The 19,167-nt window shown below is 42.1% G+C and overlaps 1 protein-coding gene across 9 annotated transcripts in view; it reads right to left on the bottom strand.

The window, feature by feature from the left end:
- Positions 1-19,167, bottom strand: part of Heatr5a (HEAT repeat containing 5A) — a 115,484-nt gene that overhangs the window by 56,526 nt on the left and 39,791 nt on the right. For all 9 annotated transcript variants that reach the window (XM_076550681.1, XM_076550680.1, XM_076550685.1 and 6 more), the window contains 5 exons: positions 17,266-17,418; positions 15,512-15,611; positions 9,620-9,729; positions 1,847-2,010; positions 1,589-1,764 (listed from right to left, as the gene is read on the bottom strand). In XM_076550681.1, the coding sequence (XP_076406796.1) occupies positions 1,589-1,764; positions 1,847-2,010; positions 9,620-9,729; positions 15,512-15,611; positions 17,266-17,418 (703 nt within the window). The remainder of the gene's footprint in view (positions 1-1,588; positions 1,765-1,846; positions 2,011-9,619; positions 9,730-15,511; positions 15,612-17,265; positions 17,419-19,167) is intronic.

Here is a 19,167-nt window from a genome sequence, read left to right as displayed (position 1 = left end):
CCCATACTGGCTAAGCATGGATACTCCAATTAAAAATAGAACACACGAAGAAAAGGTATATGCGGTGAGGGTAAAAGACCTGAATCCCATGTCCAGCACTCCTGTAAAACAGCGGTGGCTCTGGAATCCCAATGCTGGGGAGGCTGAGACAGGAGGCCTCTGCTCAACTTGGCTAGTTCCAGGCCAGTGAGACTTAATTAAGGTAGACTGTGATCCGAAAAATGACATGGTGCTTATCCTCTGGCTGCTACACGCATGCACATGCACCTGTACACACATGAACCCAGTCAGACCTGTCATGAAGAAGAGCCCAAAGGAGACTAGAAACTCTGTTCACACAGCTTCTCTGCTCTGACTCTCAAGTGACACCCGAAAGCGGCCTCTGAGTTACAATGACTTACTGTTTCTGGGATCCTGCAATGCCATTTCCTTTAAAAAACAAACAAACAAAAAACTCCCTTAAACGACTACCTACCATTTTTATTCACTTAAAACAAAAACAGAAAAAAAAAAAAAATCAAAACAGGATAACGTGTTTTGTTTTTGTTATGCCTGAACATTTTAATAACATTACAACAAATGAAACCTCCTTTCAAGTACTTGAATGTTCATTATATTATTATAGTAACCTAGGTAGGGAAAATGATGAGCACAATTTAAGCTTCATTAAATGTAATAAAATTAAGAAATCATCTCTGCTGGGTGGTGGTGGCACACGCCTTTAATCCCAGCACTTGGGAGGCAGGGACAGGTGGATCTCTGTGAGTTTGAGGCCAGCCTGGTCCACAAAGTGAGATCCAGGACAGGTGCCAAAACTACACAGAGAAATCCCCTCTTGAAAAAAAAAAAGGAAATCATCTCTTTGAAACCCTAACTAGACAATATATCAGAAACTTGTCTACACGAAAAAGTCATTCTGTTACAAAGGGAAGAAAGTTAGAAAGTTCTGTTATAAAGAAGAAAGTGGGCTATTCATAAGTAAACTGTATCAAACCTGCTTCAGAAATAACTTCACAACCAGACTATTGTTCAAGTTTTCACTAAGGGACAAAGGTGAAATTCCTACCAAACTACTATCCACATCCACTAGGAGACATGATTTGATGAAATGACAGAATAAAAACCGTGATCTAAGTCACATGTGCTATGGTCTAGAGAGAAAGGCAGGGGAAAGAGGGAGGGAGAAAGAACATGAGCGGATAAATGAGGACAATCCATAAATCCCAATCAGTTAAACTCCCAATCAGCACGGCCATGCAGTTTCTCTGAGAACAGTATTTCCTGAGTAGTGGGCTTTGATCCCTAACAAAGGTTTATGTCCAGGTCATCAGGTAAGAACGTGGCATCTTAAATAAATCATTAATTAGCCTTTGGTATTTTCAAAACCTTCGTGTCCTGGGTGCTGGGATTATGGCAGATGCATTTAGTAATTTCTTATCACTATTAGCTACCTGAAAAGCGACTTTAGCTCACCTGTCCCAGTGACACTCTTAGGTTAGCGAGGTCATCTGACGGCACCCTCTCACCCACCAGCAGTGCGTTCATTGGACGGAGTTCTGCTTCAGGATAAGCAGCTGTGAAGACTCACCTCTCGGCTTCTTGCACATGGGCGCAGACAACCCCAAAGAGCTTGGATGCAGAGCTAATAAGTGACAGTGCTGGGGGCAGCGGCTTAGGCACCGAGTCTCCTCCTACGTCCTTCTCATAGACAGAGTAGGGGTCATACTCTAGACTTCCACAAGCAACGCCATTACCAAGCAGGAGCTAGATGCGGGGAGAAAGGAAATGAGGGTTGGAAATCACTCAAGACAAACTCTCCTCAGAAACTATTCTAAAACCACTATACCTGTTCTTCAATAAACCGATGGTCAGTCTCTTGCAGCAAAGGACTTAGTATCAGAAGGTCATCTGGGTGACAAAGGGCTGGAAGTAAACACGTAGATGCTGCTGCTTGGGTATCAGGGGCAGTCAGTTCAGCAGCCAGCTCTTTGAGGATAGCACTGAGGTTCCCTGTTGAGTCAGAGAAAAAAAGAACAATTAGCAATTTAGCACTGGCTTTTGTACTTAAGAGTAGGGGATGAAGGAAAGCTCAGATGGACCAACTTTGAAGTCTGATTCTATGTAACTGCACGTCACATGAACAGCTCAGCTACGCCCAAGGCTAAGAACAGACAGAAACGACAACGTGAATATACACTTACAGCAGTAAGAATATGTCACCACTGTTTAAAATAAAAGTACATGAAATACAAAAGTAGATGAGTCCAATTCTTTGATGCCTTAAGCATCTAATAACTGTGTATTCTTTTTGCTTATATATATACATATATAAAGAAAATAAAAATAAAAAACAGAACATCTAGCAGGGCATGGTGGGACATGCTTTTAATCCCAGCACTTGGAGACAGAGGCAGGAGGCTCTCTGTGAGTTCAAGGCAAGCCTGGTCTACATAGTGAGCTCTAGGAGAGCCTGGCCTATATAGAGACCTTGTCTCCAAACAAAAGAGAACAACTAAACAAGGCTGGGTATGTAGCTCAGTAGTACAACACTTGCCCTACGTGTTATTATTATTTTTTTTAATTTTATTTATTTATTATGTATACAGTGAGTGTTCAGCCTGCAGGCCAGAAGAGGGCACCAGATCTCATTACAGATGGTTGTGAGCCACCATGTGGTTACTGGGAATTGAACTCAGGACCTCTGGAAGAATAGTCAGTGCTCTTAATCTCTGAGCCATCTCTCCAGCCCTGCCCTACGTGTTTAAGTCCCTAGGTTCACTCATTAGCACAAGAGAAGGAAAATGTAGCCCGGCAAGATGGCATACTCCCATAGTTCCATCTACTCAGGAGGCTGACAGAGGAGGATTGCTTGAGCCCAGGACCTGGACGGAGGTCTTCCCGGACATCATATCACAGTTTCATCTCAAAAGAAAAAGGAAGGCAGATAGGCAGGAAGAGACTTGTTTAACGAAAAGCAGAGACTGAAACTATTACACATTACTTATGGAAAATCAGCATCATCAAAGGAGGCACTAGTGCTACAACCCACGTCCCTGCACTGAGCACATGCTCAGCAAGTTCCTGCAGCAGCATGAACAATCTTATTTCAGCCATCTCCTGCATCCTTTCTGTCACGTTGAACTGATCCCAAACAGTGTAACACTCCATCCACAAACGTGTGATCACTAAAGTTAGAATGTTTTATCTTAACTATAACCTCACCATCATAATCTAATGGTTTAAAAATCACTAAACATCAAATATCTACTCTGTGCCCAAACTTGCAATTGTCTGACCAATGTGATTTTTGTTTGTTTCTATGGTGGAACACAGATCTATATACGGTCTACCTGTTGCAGCCAGGTTGATAGATCACAAGTATCTGAATCCCTTATCTTCCCTGTGTTTCACTTCACTATAAGACATTTGAAGAAACAAAATTATCTGTTCTATAGAACTTTCAATAGTCTGGCTTTTGCTGATGACAGCTCTCTGGTACAATTCAACAATTTGTTAATGTGTTATCCTTTGTTTTGGGTGGTTGACCTACGGGTAGCATTTCTTTTCTGGGTAGAGGTTGATGGGCAGTTCTCTGTTGCACACCAGCATTTATGAGACAGTTGGAAATCTGGACGCTGAATAGATATGACATGAAATTATGATGGTAAGATTATGTTTAAAACACTGTACTACTAAGCATAACAAAATGTATTAAAGACAATAGGTGTTATAAAACGTCCTAACAAATGCTCTGAGGTCAGATAAGCTGACCTCAGGAAGAGGATATGACTGCCAGAGATCTTAATGCAGCCCGACTGAATGCACTTCTACCCAGTATGCTCAAACCTCACTTCTGGAAGGTGCACTGCAGGTGCCATGGAGAAGCCCCACCTAGTCTGCAGTGCTGGGACCTGAACCCAGGATGGCCTGCACAAGCCAGCTAAGAAACCTGCCACTTTACCTAGAGCCCCAACCTCATTTTACTTTCCTTTGAGACTCAGGCTAGCATGACTATAATCTATAGCCCAGACCCTCCTGACTCAGTTTACAGGTTTGTGCAACCAGGCAGGGCTGACAGAATTGTAACTACAGCTATCATATGAGAGTAGGAAGCAGTTCCCTAAAAGATGGAAACAGAAGCTCTATTAAGCTTATAGACAGAATCAGAAAGGGTAGAGAGGGACCAAGGAGGGCTTAGCAAAACAAATCCGAGTTGGTTCAAGGAATGCTGGTGAGTTTAACTACCAGCACATGACACTCAGTAAAATGATTCTGTTGCCAGCACAACACGAAAGCTTGTTATGGAACATTCCTTTACACAGTGAAGATGTGTCACTCTGAATGGCTCAATAAAAAGCTGAATGGCTAATAGCTAGGCAGGATTTCCAGGCACAGAGGATGCTAGGAAGAAGGGCAGAGATTCCAGGATAGAGATCCAGCAGCATGGGTACTACAAAGTAAAGAACATATATTAAAAGATATGGATTAATTTAAGTTATAAGAGCAAGTTAGAAACAAGCCTTAGCTATTGGCCAAGATTTCATAAGTAATAATAAGCCTCCATGTCATTACTGGGGAGCCAATGGTCCTGACAAAAAGTCCACATACAAAGTTATTTTTGTTGCTATACTTAAGTATGAAAATATTTCTCAGTTACAGTGATTCCTTGCATAATTGTTTCTGGGAAAAGTACTCAACCACATCAAACCTAAGATAGCAAATAAAAATTAAGAACTCAAAATTCTATTTTACAACCTTCAGAAAACTAAGTCAGCCAGTCTGTTTCTGTCCTCCTCCTCCTAGTTAGAGCCCTACCCTGTAGCCCAGGCAGCCCTTGTCCAGAGGACCTGGTTTAAGTCCCAGTGCTCACATGGCAGCCCACAACTGTCTGTTAACTCCAGATCCAGGGCATCTGGCGGCCTCTTCTGGTCTCCTTGGGCACCAGGTACACACATCTGTGCACAGACACACATGCAAGCAGGGCAAAACACCCCCACACATGAAGAACATGAAGACCTTTCTATGTAAAAGGCAAGTTCTTACTTACAGGTCTTACAAGATCAACATCTGGTGATACGGTGCAACAACTGATAGAACTAGAACTTCACAACAATTTTCTTTTCTTTCTTTCTTTTTGTTTTTGTTTTTTGAGCTAAGGTTTCTCTGTGTAGCCCAGGCTGTCCTCGAACTCACAGAGATCTGCCTGCCTCTGCCTCCCGAGTGCCGGGATTAAAGACCTGCCTCACCAGGACTGGCTCTACAGCTATTTTCTTAATATTATTCTCCAAACATTGTCATTGAAGACTACTTTCCTCTGTGTTAAAGAATCAGAAGTCATTATAGGTTATTATTGTACTATGAGTTATGTCATTTAAAAAGCCAATGTATTTTTATGTATGGTATATGTGTTTGTATGGATGCATGTAGGTATGCATGCTCTTGCATGCATGCATGCTGCAAGGGAGTGTTGGAGAGGTCAACACTGTTATCTACCTCAATTGCTCTTCACTCTTTTTTGAGACAGTCTCACTATGTAGCCCTGGCTGCCCTGCAACCTACTATGGAGACCAGGCAGACCTTGAAAGGCGTGTGCCACCACCACACCCGGCCTCCCACTTACTTCTGCAGACAGGGCCTCACTGACCCTGGGGCTTGCTGACTCAGCTCTACTGGCTGAGAAATGAGCTCTAGAAATCTACCTGTCTCTGCCTGCCAGCCCTAAAATGCAAGCTGTTTTGTCTGGCCTTTTCACAGGTGATAGGGATCCACATTCAGATCCTCACACATGGTATGCACCAACCAAGCCAAATCCAACAGACATGCACTTGAATAACTTTTATTATAATAATAAGAACGGAATCCAGGGCCTCACATGTACTTGTTAGTCATGCTACTTGATGATAAAGTTTAATTACTTTCCTCTACATGGATTATACAAATATATTAAATTGAACACAAATTTTTCTCAAATGCAAAAATCCTTAAGGAAAAAAAAAACCCTTACTTCTATTGTTATGGTTCCAAAGATGAAAAAACATGGCAAATTATTATAACAAACATGGCAAATTATTATTATAAAAACCTCAAATTCACTGTTAAAGTACAAAGAACAACATATTAACAGGCAGGATAATAAATAATTTTTCTCCTCAAACATTACCCAATAGGACTGGGTTCATGTGAGGGAATTCAAGTCTGAGCTCTCTGGAAAGGGTCTGGTGATCATCTGCCCTCACAATGCTGGTACAATAGCACCGAGCTTGTGCCCAGTTATCTCCACAGCACAGCTAAGCTCCTCAACTAGTCCATAAGAATAAGATAAACAGAATGAGAACAGATGTAACTTCTCACCACCCAACTGTGAACCAGGGATTGTTGGCCACTTAGCACGAGTTATTTCTGACCTCATGACCTCCTAATATACACACGATTCTTTGTTACTGTTTTACAACTGAGAACACCGAATCTCCAATCCTAGGCCCACACTGTTCAAGGTCTCCCACTCAGCTCATTTTGAATTCTAATTCTTCCTTCCTTTTTTGAGTTAAATTATTAGTCAAGGTTATATGAGGTTATTTTCATGCAAGTCTATAATATACTTTGAGCATATTCCATTTTTATTAAAACATGAAAACAGTACATCATATAATTTTCTATAAGTACTTTTTTAAAATTCACATTAGAAAAGTAGGTCTACTTTAAGAATACTGAGGATAAATTAAGAATTTATTTTTTGAAGAAATTCATAAAATAGGCCCCTGGATTTCTTTTTCTCTCTTTCTCTTTCTCTCTCTCTCTCTCTTTCTCTCTCTCTCTCTTTCTTCCTTTCTCTCTCATTCATTCATTCATTCATTCAAGACAGGGTCTTACTATGCAGCCCTGGCTGTCTTGGAACTCACTCTGTAGACCAGCTTGACTTGAACTCAAAGAGATCCCCCTGCCTCTGCCTCCTGAGTGGTACTATGCTCAGCTTCTTTTAAAAACAAAATAAAACAAAAATATTTTGGTTAACTCAAGAATTTCATATTTGTCTTTTGAACATTTCCATCTGTCTCCCTCATCTTCTCCCAATCTACACTCCATTACACCCACTCAACTTTGTGTCCTTATTTAAAAAAATATCCATTGAGTCTCATCAGTACCGCCTGCAGAGTTAGACCTCCCAGGGGTCACAGCCTTAAAAGGACTAACTCTTTCTCTCCTGGCAGCTGTCAGTTACCAATAGATCCTCAGCTCGGGGTGACACTTCATGTCCATTTCCTGCTACATCACAGTTTTGTCTGGCTTGAGTTTGTGCCGATCTTGTGCATGCTGTCACAACCCATGTGCACTCACATATGAGGCTGCCCTACTGTGTCTAGAACACACTGCTTCCTTGTGGTCATCTACAGCCTTCGGGGTTCTGTGCCCTCCTTTCCAGGTAGGGAATCCAGATTAATCTATTTGTTATGTGTGTTTGTTTGTATGTGCACATGCATGTGCCACAGCAATGGTGTGCAGGGCAGAGGACAACCTGCAGGAGTCAGTTCTCTCCTTCCACCACGTGGGCCTGGGATCAAACTCAGGGCTCCAGGTTGGAAGCAGGTGCTTTTAACCACTGTGGCACCTCACTGGTCCTGATGTTGTTTCTTAAGGAACATCCTAGAATTGGCTTCAAATACAGAAATGTATATTATTCCCAATTGCATTCCTAAACTCCCATTCTAAGAAACACAAATTAAAAAAAAAAATTCAAGGTTTTTCCCCTTCTCCTTAAAGTTCTGCAAAGGGAGACTTATGTCATCACTTATCAGAAAATAGCCTGTAGACTGTAAGTTTATATTCTTGCGTTTCTAAACGTTTAAGAAGTCAACCCTGACATTTTATTCTAGTGTAGGAATTTTAAAGCACAAATTCTGACAGTTGATTTTGCTGCAGCCTAGGCTTCTAACTGCAGCCCTGGAATGGTCCCCAGCGTGTTCTGAGGTCCCCTGACAAGGCACCTTTGGAGAGGACAGGGTGACAAGGACCTAGGGCTAAGCAGGGCGGCCTTTTAGGTTTCTAGTGGAGGCAGGACAGCACAAAACAAACCTTTAAGATAAGGGCTCACCACGCATCACAGGCTGGCCTTGAACTCACAATTTTCCTAATCTTCCCAGTTCAAGGATTACAATGTTGCCACTAAGGGATTCATAGATCAGCCTTGACCCCTCTATTTACTAGATATGAGTTTGAGTTCACTTATAAACTCTCTAAGCCTTTACCACGAAAGGCAAATGTAACCAGATCATCACATTATCCCAGGATAAATGAAGTCATTGTTATTTACTATTTTTAGAGCAGCACTTAACATATAGCAAGAGTTGGTAGCTCCTGAGAAACAGTGATGAACTAATACTCTGCAGTTCTTTCTAAGGACACTTATACCACATAATGATGGTAAACACTTCTGTACATACATACATGAACTTAAAAGAGTCAGTGGGAACAATGTCATTCACATAATAACAAAAGCCAAGACAGGGAGTTGTATATTAATATTCTGAATTAATGTGGCATATGTTGTATTACTTTAATGTGTAAAAGGAGATGAGCAAAAAAATGTAGCTCCATAACAAATACAGGAAGTCACATGCAACTTAACATGGCTTAAGTATTAAGAATGAGACAGACGTCCCAGAGAGTACAAATGTCAGGTTCCAACTCCTAGAATAAACCTTCGATTATTCAGTTAGAGCAGCAACGGATTATCTTAAAACCATGTTTTACACCAGGCACATTGGTACAAACCTGTGATCCCAGCACACAGGAAGCAGAAGCAGAAGTGGGAGGTTCAGGAGTTCAAGGTCATGCTCAGCTACAAACATAGCAAGTTTGAGGCCAGATTGGGCTATATGAAATTGTCAAAAAAAAAAAAAAAAAAAAAGGTAACCTTATCAACAACAGAATCCCACTCATAAAAAGTCGCTTTTTGATGATAATAAGAACAAAACTTACATTATAAACTTTGTAAAAATCAATTTTACCTTGGTGGCTTAGTAATAAACATTCATTTTGGTACTGGAAGAGTCAGGAATATTATATAGAATAACAACAGAATAACAGAAAGGAACATGTACTATAAATAGCATTCTACAGGGAAACCAAGAGTCAAACTTATAATAGATTCATACTATAAAATCTATAAACAAACAAAAAGCCCTGGAGTCTCTGTGACTGGGTCTGTCCACAGTAGGGCCACAGGTACTTCCCCCGAGAGAGATGTAAGCAAGACATGAAAAGATACAAGAACTGGACTCCCTTTCTTCTTCCTTTTGAGGTAGGGTTGTGCAGTGTAATTCACGCTAGCCTGCAACTCATTATGTAGCCCAGGCTGGTCTCAAAGTAACAATCCTCCTGCCTCAGTCTCCAAAGTACTAGAATTACAGGTGTGTAATTGTCACACTTGGCAAGAAGTCAGGTTTATAGGAATGGATTATATTTCATATAAAGCAGTGAGCATGAGGATTGAGACAGTACTCTAACATATAAGAACAAACATTAATCATCAATATTCATTGACTCAGGCAATCATTTAACAGCTGTTAATTTCTAGATATCAAACTAGTCACAACAAAACATTATGGTCTAGGGCACATACCTTTATAGGTCTCAGGAGGTAATAAAATTAGTAGTTCATAAAGTCTCTGTCTATAAACTACTGATGGTGTTTTCAAAGAACTTCCATATGTTTTTAGTATTGAAGAAAGCCTTAAAACAAAAGAAAAAGTGTATCTTAAGTGTGTATGTTATATGGAAATGTACAAACATGGAACAGGTCAGCATATAAACACAAGCTAACGACATGAGTGCTAATTTAGGTTTTTAAAGTAAGGTGGCATCTTATGTCCACGTGGGATTCTAGGGATGTAGCTCAGCGGTAGAGACCTGCCTAACAGATGAGGCCTGGGTTTCATTCCTGGTACTGCAATCAGACCAACAAAACAATCCAAGAAGACAATGACAATAATAAGTTTTCCAACATACTTCATAAAGTGAACCTATAAAGTCAGTTTCATTTCAAAGGCCATAAAGTATTTATTATAGCTGAAACCCTAAATTCTAGTATGAAATTTCAAAAGTTACAACTTGGTGTTTGTCAGAAACAAAAATCTATTAGGTAGAAAATTAACTCAATAAATAAAGTAAAATAAACACTGGTTCTATTTTATAAACTTCAGCTTGATAATCACAACTGAATCACTTCTGAAACCCCATGTAGAATAGTTCAGTTACGGAAGTTAAGCTAATCCATTACACTTTTGTGTTTCCTTAAAGCTGGATCAGATAATTATAGCTAACATATGAAAACTATTCTATCCATATTTACATGTTAAAAATGATCAGTTATATTTTTAGAACTCTGCATCATTGACTTGGTCTAAATACATAATATTTAGTTCAGGAGTATCAGTTGTTTCCTTATATAAACTAGGATGATTAGAACAAAATGAGGCTCTAGGAAACCATTTTTTATTGGTTTTTGCTTCCACTGGAGGGAAAGGTTAGTTTCTAATAGACCTTTCTACAAAAATACAAGGAATAAGTTACATAAGTACAGATAAAAGTATAAAATTTGCATAGTTAGACCCAAGAAAGGTACTTTTCAAGGCTAAACGCTTCCTATCCGATAATGGTGAATTAACATTAACCACAAGTGTGTACGGAGGGTGGGGGCAGAGCCACTGAATGATGGCATCAGGTAAAGGGGTGCTGCCAATCCTTAACACCCTAAACCTAACCCCCGAGTGGGACCCTGCAGCCCCACGGTTGCCCTGATGTCCGCCCTCTCACACAGATAATACAGACAGGTAAAAAGTATGATGCAAATCCTGAGCTGATGCAGCAGGACACAAACTCTAAGGTAAGGGCCTGGGACAGGTCTGCAGCCATGTAAGGTAAGGACAAGAGTGGGGCCTTCCAGAACTTGGGAGACAGAGGCAGGCAGATTTCTCAGTTCAAGGCCAGCCAGAACTACACAGAGAAACCTTGTCTTGGAAAAAAAAAAAAAAAACCAGAAAATCTTCTGTTCAGAATTCTTGTTGGTTTACTTTTTGAGAGGCTCTAGGCTGGCTTCAAATGTGGGCTCTGCCAGACTCCACATCCCTAGTGTCTGTTCATCACATTGGGCTTTTTGAAAAAAGAGGTGAGGTGTTCTGTTGCTCAGGCCTGACTCAAACAACCCTCCAGTCTCAATCTCCTGAGTGACTGAGAACATGTGCATGTGCACTGTACTCGAAATCTGTGTTAAACAGATAACTTACACCTGTGTGTCTGTGCGCGCGTGCGCACCTGGTGCGTGTCTGGTGCCTGTGGAGGCCAGGAGAGGTCATCAAGTCATCAGGAGTTGGAGTTACAGATGGTTGTGAGCTGTCATGTCACTGCTGGGAATTGAACCTGGATCCTCTGGAGGAAGCCAGTGCTTTTGACCACTGAGCCATCTCTCCAGCCCACCTGTATGCTTTTTAGAGACAGAGTCTCAACTATGTAGGCCAGGATGACTTGTAATTTGCTTTGTAGCAAGGCTGGTTTTGAATTTGTGATGATCATTTTGCCTCCTATGTGTTGGAATTATAGGAATGCTCTACCTAAAAGTCTATACAGCTTCTATGAAGGGGTAAAGTGCACTTATAGAGTAAATAAGTACTTAAGAGACAGAATTTGACAATTAGGACCATGAGGGGAAAAATCTAGATTCACAAGTGTGTGTGTGTGTGTGTGTGTGTGTGTGTGTGTGTGTGTGTGTGTGCGTGTGCGTGTGTGTGCATGTGTGTCAGCACATGTGGGGGTAAACTGTACGTGTGTACATGAGTACGTAGAGGCCCAAAGCTGACAGCAAGTGTTTTGTTACTCTCTTTACTGATGCAGGTCTAATGCTGAAGCCAGAGCTTGTCAGTTCTAGCTAGTCTAACCAGATTCTTGCTGCAGGGCCTCCCCCATCTCTGTCTCCTGGGTGTGCCTGCCTAGCTTTAGGATGGAATCAGAGGATCCAAACTCTGACTCTCACGCTTATGCAGCAAGTGTTTCACCCTCCACGGCATCCGTCCAGTCCCACACACTCATCTTTAACACGGATGTGGTCAGCAAGGTGGTTGGCAAAGAGTCAGTTACATTCTTTTTCTTGCTTTTCAAGACAGGGTTTCACTGTGTAGCCTTGGCTGACCTGGAACTCATCTGCAGACCAGGCTGGTCTCAAACTTAGAGATCCACCTGCCTCTGTCTCCTGAGTGCTATGATTAAAGGTGTGTGCCACCACCACCTGGCTCAGTTCCATTCTTATACAGTAGCAATGAACAGATCATATATACATACATCACTTACTTAATGACTACAACAACAAAAAGTAGCCGGGGACTGAGTTTTTAAAAGTATAACACTTAGCCGGGTGGTGGTGGTACACACCTTTAATCCCAGCACTCGGGAGGCAGAGCCAGGTGGATCTCTTTGAGTTTGAGGCCAGCCTGGGCTACCAAGTGAGTTCCAGGAAAGGCGCAAAGCTACACAGAGAAACCCTGTCTCGAAAAACCAAAAACCAAAAAAAAAAAAAAAAAAGTATAACACTTGTATCTTGTAAGACACCCTGGTAATAGAGAACTATTATGTTCATAGTACTATAAAAATTTAATTTTCTTCAAATTTATGTATAGATTCAGTTAAAAAAACAAATTTCAACAGGAGACTGCTGTGGAATACCCCCTTTGTACACTGTAAAGATTTGTCATTCAGATTGGCTTAATAAAACACTGACTGGCCAATAGCCAGGCAAAAAGTATAGGTGGGACAGCCAGACTGAGAATGCTGGGAGGAAGAAGGGCAGAGTCAGAGGATGCCAGCCAGACTCCAAGGAAGCAGGATGTGTAGAAAATGAGGTAACAAGCCATGAGCCACATGACAAAGCATAGAAAAGAAATATGGGTTAACTGAGATGTAAGAGTTAGGTAGTAACAAGTCTGAGCTATCAACCAAGCATTTATAATTCATATTAAGTCTCCGAATCAGTTATCTGGGAAGCGGCTGCAGGTTATTTGGGAACTGGTGGGCAGGACAGAAACTTCCACCAACAGGAGATGATCCAAAGTATATGAATGCCAAAAACATAAGGTCGAAGGGCTCGCTCAAAGAGTGTAATTCATCATGAAGATGATGTGTTGGCACAGATATAGGCACACAGGAAGAATCATGAATATTCTGGGATGTAATATGTGAGATAAGTGATGGTAATCACAGAAGGGTAGACTGTTAAGGTGAAGCACAAGTCACTGAGTTTTCCACATGAAAAAAGAAAATGAAATCGGACTTTGGTCTGGTCTAAATTTTCTGTCCCTGAAAACTCACGTGTTGAGCATTTTCAGCAGTGGACATGCCATCCAGAATGAGGATGGCCTCATTCTGCACCAGAAGCAACCAGGTGCTGGGGGGATGCTATATATCACATGGTCAGTTTTGACAAGTGCTAGCCAGGTGACTTTGAGAAAGCCGCTATGAGGCATTCCTACTGAGGATCCACAGCTTCTGCCAGCAGCCTCAGTAAGTTGTGGGTGCTGGTCAGTGAGCAGATACGGGCAAATGTTACAAAAAACAAGAAAGGGGGTTCCTGCACTGTTGATATAGTGTGACCAGACTTCTGCAAAGTTCCAGAGAAGGGGAAGCTCCAGAAGCAGACTCATTGTCAGGTCCAATTTTTCTCTAGGTTTTTTTTTGTTTGTTTGTTTTGAGACAGAATCTCACCATGCGGTCTTGGCTGACATGGAACTACCAATGCAGGCCAGGCTGGCCTTGAATTCAGAGATCCACCTACCTCTGCCTCCCTTGGATTAGGGCATGTCTCAGCACTTCTGGTTCCAAATTTTCCAGTAGAAGAGGTGAGAGAAGATTAAATGTGTCCTGGTGACTTAAAGCCACACAGAGGTAGTTGATTAAATGCTATCCATTAAATCCAAAGAAATCAACTAATCAAACTTAACCACCAATCAGGTATGTTGGATGGCTGGGCCTTTTGCCCTTCCCTCATGAATGATTAGTGACTTTATGAAACTGTTTGACAGTTTCCTAAGGCAGTGTGGTTCCCTTTTGTCACAGGAGGACACATCATCATCCACCCTCCTCAAAGGACGAGGGGAAAGGTACCATGCTGGAGACAGGGAGCAGACTCTTACCAGACATTATTCTGCCAGTCCTGGATCTTACACACATTTCTGTTCTCTATGAGTCACCTGGTCTGAGGTATTTTGTCACTAAGGCAGACTTCTACCTCACTCTAAGTAGAAAATCCAACTTCAGACGGATTAAAGACTTAAGCATAAAAAATAAAACCTGGAATATAAAAAAAAATCATAGCAAAAATATATAAGATGGGGGCCAGGTGTGGTGGCACACATCTTGAATCCCAGCACTTAAGAGAAAAGGTAGGTATGGATCTCTGTGAGTTCAAAGTCAGTCTGGTCACACGGAGTACTAGGACAGCCAGGGATACATAGAGACTCTGTTTAAAAACAAAACCAGAAACACCCAAACCAACCCCTTCTCTCCCAAAAACCAACCAAAGAAGTAAAAGATGTGATGTTTAAGTTGAGAACATCTTAATAAAAAATATTTTAGTATTTTAATGAACAGCAATAGTATTGCAAATATGTAAAAAGTCTTATAATCAACCTAAAAGAAAAACAATGTGTCAAAGGAAAAGCCATCAGATCAAAGACATGTCTGTTGCTCACGCTCAACTGCCTGTCTCTGTAAGTCTGGGATATAGTCACATCCGCCTCCCCACTCACCTATTATGTGTGATTCCTTCTGAGCTCTAAGAGCTGAGCATTTCAATGCAGACCTCACAGCCTATAAAGCTTAAAATATTTACTGTGGCCCTTGTAGCCCCTGATCTACCCATGTTTGATTCAATGATGTTTACTCTATTATTATATTTTTACAGGCCATGCCTTAAATGTATTTTCTTTATATATAAAATGGTATATCATTAAAAATCTTTGGAAAGATTTTTCACTATACCTTATTAATTTGGGAATTAGTGCTTATGACTGTACGTTTTACACACACACACACACACACACACACACACACACACACACACACACACTCTAAAATGTGTGCTTTCCCTGAGAGATGTTACATCAACTTAGGAGAAGTATAACATACAGAACCCCGGGAGTGTTAATAAGCATCTAGTTCTTAGGAACACAGAACAGCACTCACAAACCAATACAATGCATACCTGCAAAGGTTAGCAGGCTTAGGATTTAATCTCTTGTTAAATCTGCCTGTATGGAAGGTATATTATCCACCAAGTAATTTTCCTTCCCTTTTAATATGCATTTCCTCTCAAGATCCTAGCCTAAAAAAAAGAAAAGTCACACATCTAAATGATTGCCTTTCTCTGCAATAGAACCAACCATATCAGCTTGTCTTATCACTGTATCTAGGGAGAGCATACAGAGGGTAACTAAGTGCTCTTAGAAAATTCTACCAGGCTGATCCTTACTGAGTCAGCAAATCCACAGCACTGGGAAGTGGCGGCAGAAGACGCTGAATAACTTCCTCAGTGAGGAGATCACCACAGTGGGAAATGAAGCTCTTGACAGCTGAAAATGAGAACAGACATTTATGAGACAGAAACATTCAATTATGTACACCATCAGCAATGTTACGGAGATGTGTGCTCAAAACAAAAATCAGCTTGAAATTCCATGACAAAAAGGAAGCTAGTATCTTCCATCTCTACGTTTTTCAAGAATTTCCAGTCAGTCAGAAGAACAGGGAGGTGCCTAGCCCAATCGTCATCAGAGAGGCTTCATCCAGCAACTGATGGGAGCAGAAGCAGAGACCCACAGCCAAACATTAGGCGGAGCTGGGGGAACCCCATGGAACAAAGGGAGGAAGGACTAAAGGAGCTTGAAGGGCTGAGGGCACCACGAGAACATGGCCCACAGAATCCATCCAGCAGGGCTCACAGTGGCTCACAGAGACTGAAGTGGCAATCATGGAGCCTGCATGGGTCTGTGCCAGTTCCTCTGTATGTATGCTGTGATTGTTTAGCTTGGGGTTCCTGTGGGATTCCAACAGTGGGAATGGGAGTGTCTCTGACTCTTTTGCCTGCTCTTTGGACCCTTTTCCTCCTTCTGGGATGCCTCATCCACCCTTGATATGTGGGTATGTGCCTAGTTTTATTGTAGCTTGTTAAGCCAAGTTTTGCTGATACCCCGGAGGCCTGCTCTTTTCTGAAGGGAAATGGAGGAGCGGAGGGAGGAACTATAGTCATTATGTATTGCATAAGAATAAAAAAAAAGACTTTCCTGGGATTGCTAAGAGACTAGTAAATTAACAAAATGCTGCTGTCCTAGAGTTGCACTTAGCCCTGGAGCTCAGAAGTTTAAAACAAGAAAAGAAGTCAAAGCTGGGCGAAGTGGCCCAAGCATTTAATCCCAGCACTTGGGAGACAGGCAGATCTCTGTGAGTTCAAGGCCAGCCTGTCTACAAAGTGAGTTCTAGGACAATCAGGGCTACATAGTGAGACCCTGTCTCAAATTTAAAAAGGAAGAGAATCAGGGCTAGAGAGATGGCTCAGTGGTTGAGAATGTGTAGAACCCGCCTCTGGTTCATGTCACTGTAGTCCGGTGCAAGGAGGATCCGACTCCTTGTCTGGCCTGCACAAGCACCATCCCACACGGTGCACACACACACACATTCACACAGACATAAATGAAGATTAAAAATAAACCTTAAAACCACAGAGACTCTGGCCAGGGATTTCAGTTACTCAACTCAGACTGCTTCACAAGGGGACTAAAATAAATACTTTAAAACTAGACTAATAAAAATTCTCTTCTTTTTGAGAGTAAAATGCTACAAATAAACAAATATGTACTTCCTAGTCTTCCTAGGAAAGGCATCTTTCCTTAGCTCAAACTTCCTAATGTTATTTCCAAGCCTATCCATAGTTATCACACTTACTGGGAACCATGCATCTTCAGGGCTAATGAAATAAAATCCTTCCATTTCTGAAGAGTATCTACCTGAAGCAATGTTGTCATTTCTGACATGCAGTAAGGAGGAGTCTAAGGTACCGCTCTCAGATCTGGCTCTCACTGGCACTCGGTCATCCCCAGCTAACTGACCACATCCTGGTATGGAGACCCTAGTCAGACCCCTGTGCGCTCACACCAGAGGAAGCACACAGAACACACACAGACGAAGGGAGGGGAAGCGAGGGACCAGGACAGAGAGGAGTCAACCTACCACCGAGAGCACCAGCTCGGCCCTCCAGGGTCACTTGCCACGTAAACGCATCTCCTCGGCTTTTTTCTGTCTCTAGATCTTTGGGAGACACTGGAAAGACACACTTCCACAGGAGCAGAACTCGAGCGAGATGACGACTGACCACCGCAGGGCCTGCGAAAGGAACCTAAAGTGACTCTAAAGCTCTTAAGGTGAACATACTTCAGTTTTGTGTCTTGTTTGCAATGTTTTGTGTCTTGTTTTCTGGTTCCCAATAAGTCTACTACTGAATGAATCACTATTGAAGTGCTGGAGTACAGAAAGAAATGAGGAATGAAACAGCAAAGCCTGAGCTACGGTGTCTCCTGTGAACACATTTCAGCACGCTTGAACAAACTGAGAAGTGCCACATATGGAGGGCACAATTGCTACAGCAACAAGTAACATTGTAACAATCCTCAAAACAACTTTTCTTTTCTTTTTGATTATATGCATGTTTGTGTGTCTGTGTTGGGGTATGAATGTAAGTGCAGCTTCTGGAAGCCAGGAGAGGTTGCTGGATCCCTGAAGCTGGAGTCATAAGCAGCAGTGAGCTGCCTGATTCTGGGCGCTGGAATCCAGACTCAGGTCCTCTGCAAGAGCTGTCCCTGTGTGCCTTTAAATGCTGAGGCGTCTCTCCAGTCCCACAACATCTTTTGCCTCATTATTCCATGTGCTGGTACTACAGGTATGTGCTAACACATCTGGCTCCTAATGTTGACTATTTTTGTTTGTTTGTTTATTTAAAAGAGCTTTTAAGATGTATTTATTTTTATGCGTGTGAGTGCTTTGCCTGCATGTATGTACATGCACCACGTGAGAACCTGCTGACCTGTAGAGATCAGAAAGGGCATCAGATCCCCTGGAACTGGAGTGTGCTGGCTGGTTTTACATCAACTTGACACAAGGTCATCATTTGTGAAGAAGGAACCTAAACTGAGAAAATGTCCCCACCAGACTGGCCTGTGGTCAAGCCTATGGCGAATGATTAATGATTGATGTGGTGTAGTCAGAAGGTTTCTCTGGTCCCACCAAGCTCCCACAGTCCCATGGCCTGCTTATAAAATAATAATAATCACTCAAAGCTTATATCAATTACAACTGCTTGGCTATTAGCTCAGGCTTATTATTGACTAGCTCTTACATTTAAATTAACCCATAATTCTTATCTATGTTTAACCATGTGGCTTGGTGCCTTTTCTCAGACATTCTCATCTTGCTTCCTCCGCATCTGGCTGGCGACTCCTGACTCAGCCTTCCTGTTCCCAGCATTCTCCTTGTCTGCTAGCCCCGCCTATACTTCCTGCCTGGCTACTGGCCAATCAGCATTTTATTAAACCAGTGTACAAAAGCATTATCTCACAGCAATGTGGGAAGGCCCAGTTCATTGTGGGTGGTGCTACCCTCTAGACTGGTGGTCTTGAGTACAGCAAGAAAGCAGGCTAAGCAAGCCAGTAAGAAGCACTCCTCCATATGGCCTCTGCACCAGTTCCTTACAAACCAATCTGAACGAAACCCTTTCCTCCCCAAGTTGCTCTTGCTAATGGTGTTTTACCACAGCAAGAGAAACCCCTAAGACAGAGTTACAAATGGTTGTGAACCACCATGTGGGTGCTGGAAACAGCACCAGGGTCCTCTGCAAGAACAACAAACGCTCCTAGCTTCTGAGCCATCTCTCTAGCCTGCCTGTTTATTTTTTTTGAGGTGCACTTGGGAGCTCAGGCTGCTTGGAACTCAGATCCTCCTGCCGTAGTCTCCTGGTGCTCTAAGATGCAGCCGGGTTCCACAGGGTCAAGCTTCCCGGGGTTCAATGCTGGTAACAACTTGCTCCAGGTCAGCATTCAGAAGGAACGAAAGGCTGGTGAGACAGCTCAGCGGTGAAGG

Source organism: Peromyscus maniculatus, chromosome 14, assembly GCF_049852395.1.
Source record: "Peromyscus maniculatus bairdii isolate BWxNUB_F1_BW_parent chromosome 14, HU_Pman_BW_mat_3.1, whole genome shotgun sequence".
NCBI classification, from domain to species: domain Eukaryota; kingdom Metazoa; phylum Chordata; class Mammalia; order Rodentia; family Cricetidae; genus Peromyscus; species Peromyscus maniculatus.
Note: the sequence above shows the minus strand (reverse complement) of the source record. Positions and strands in the feature narration are given on the sequence as shown.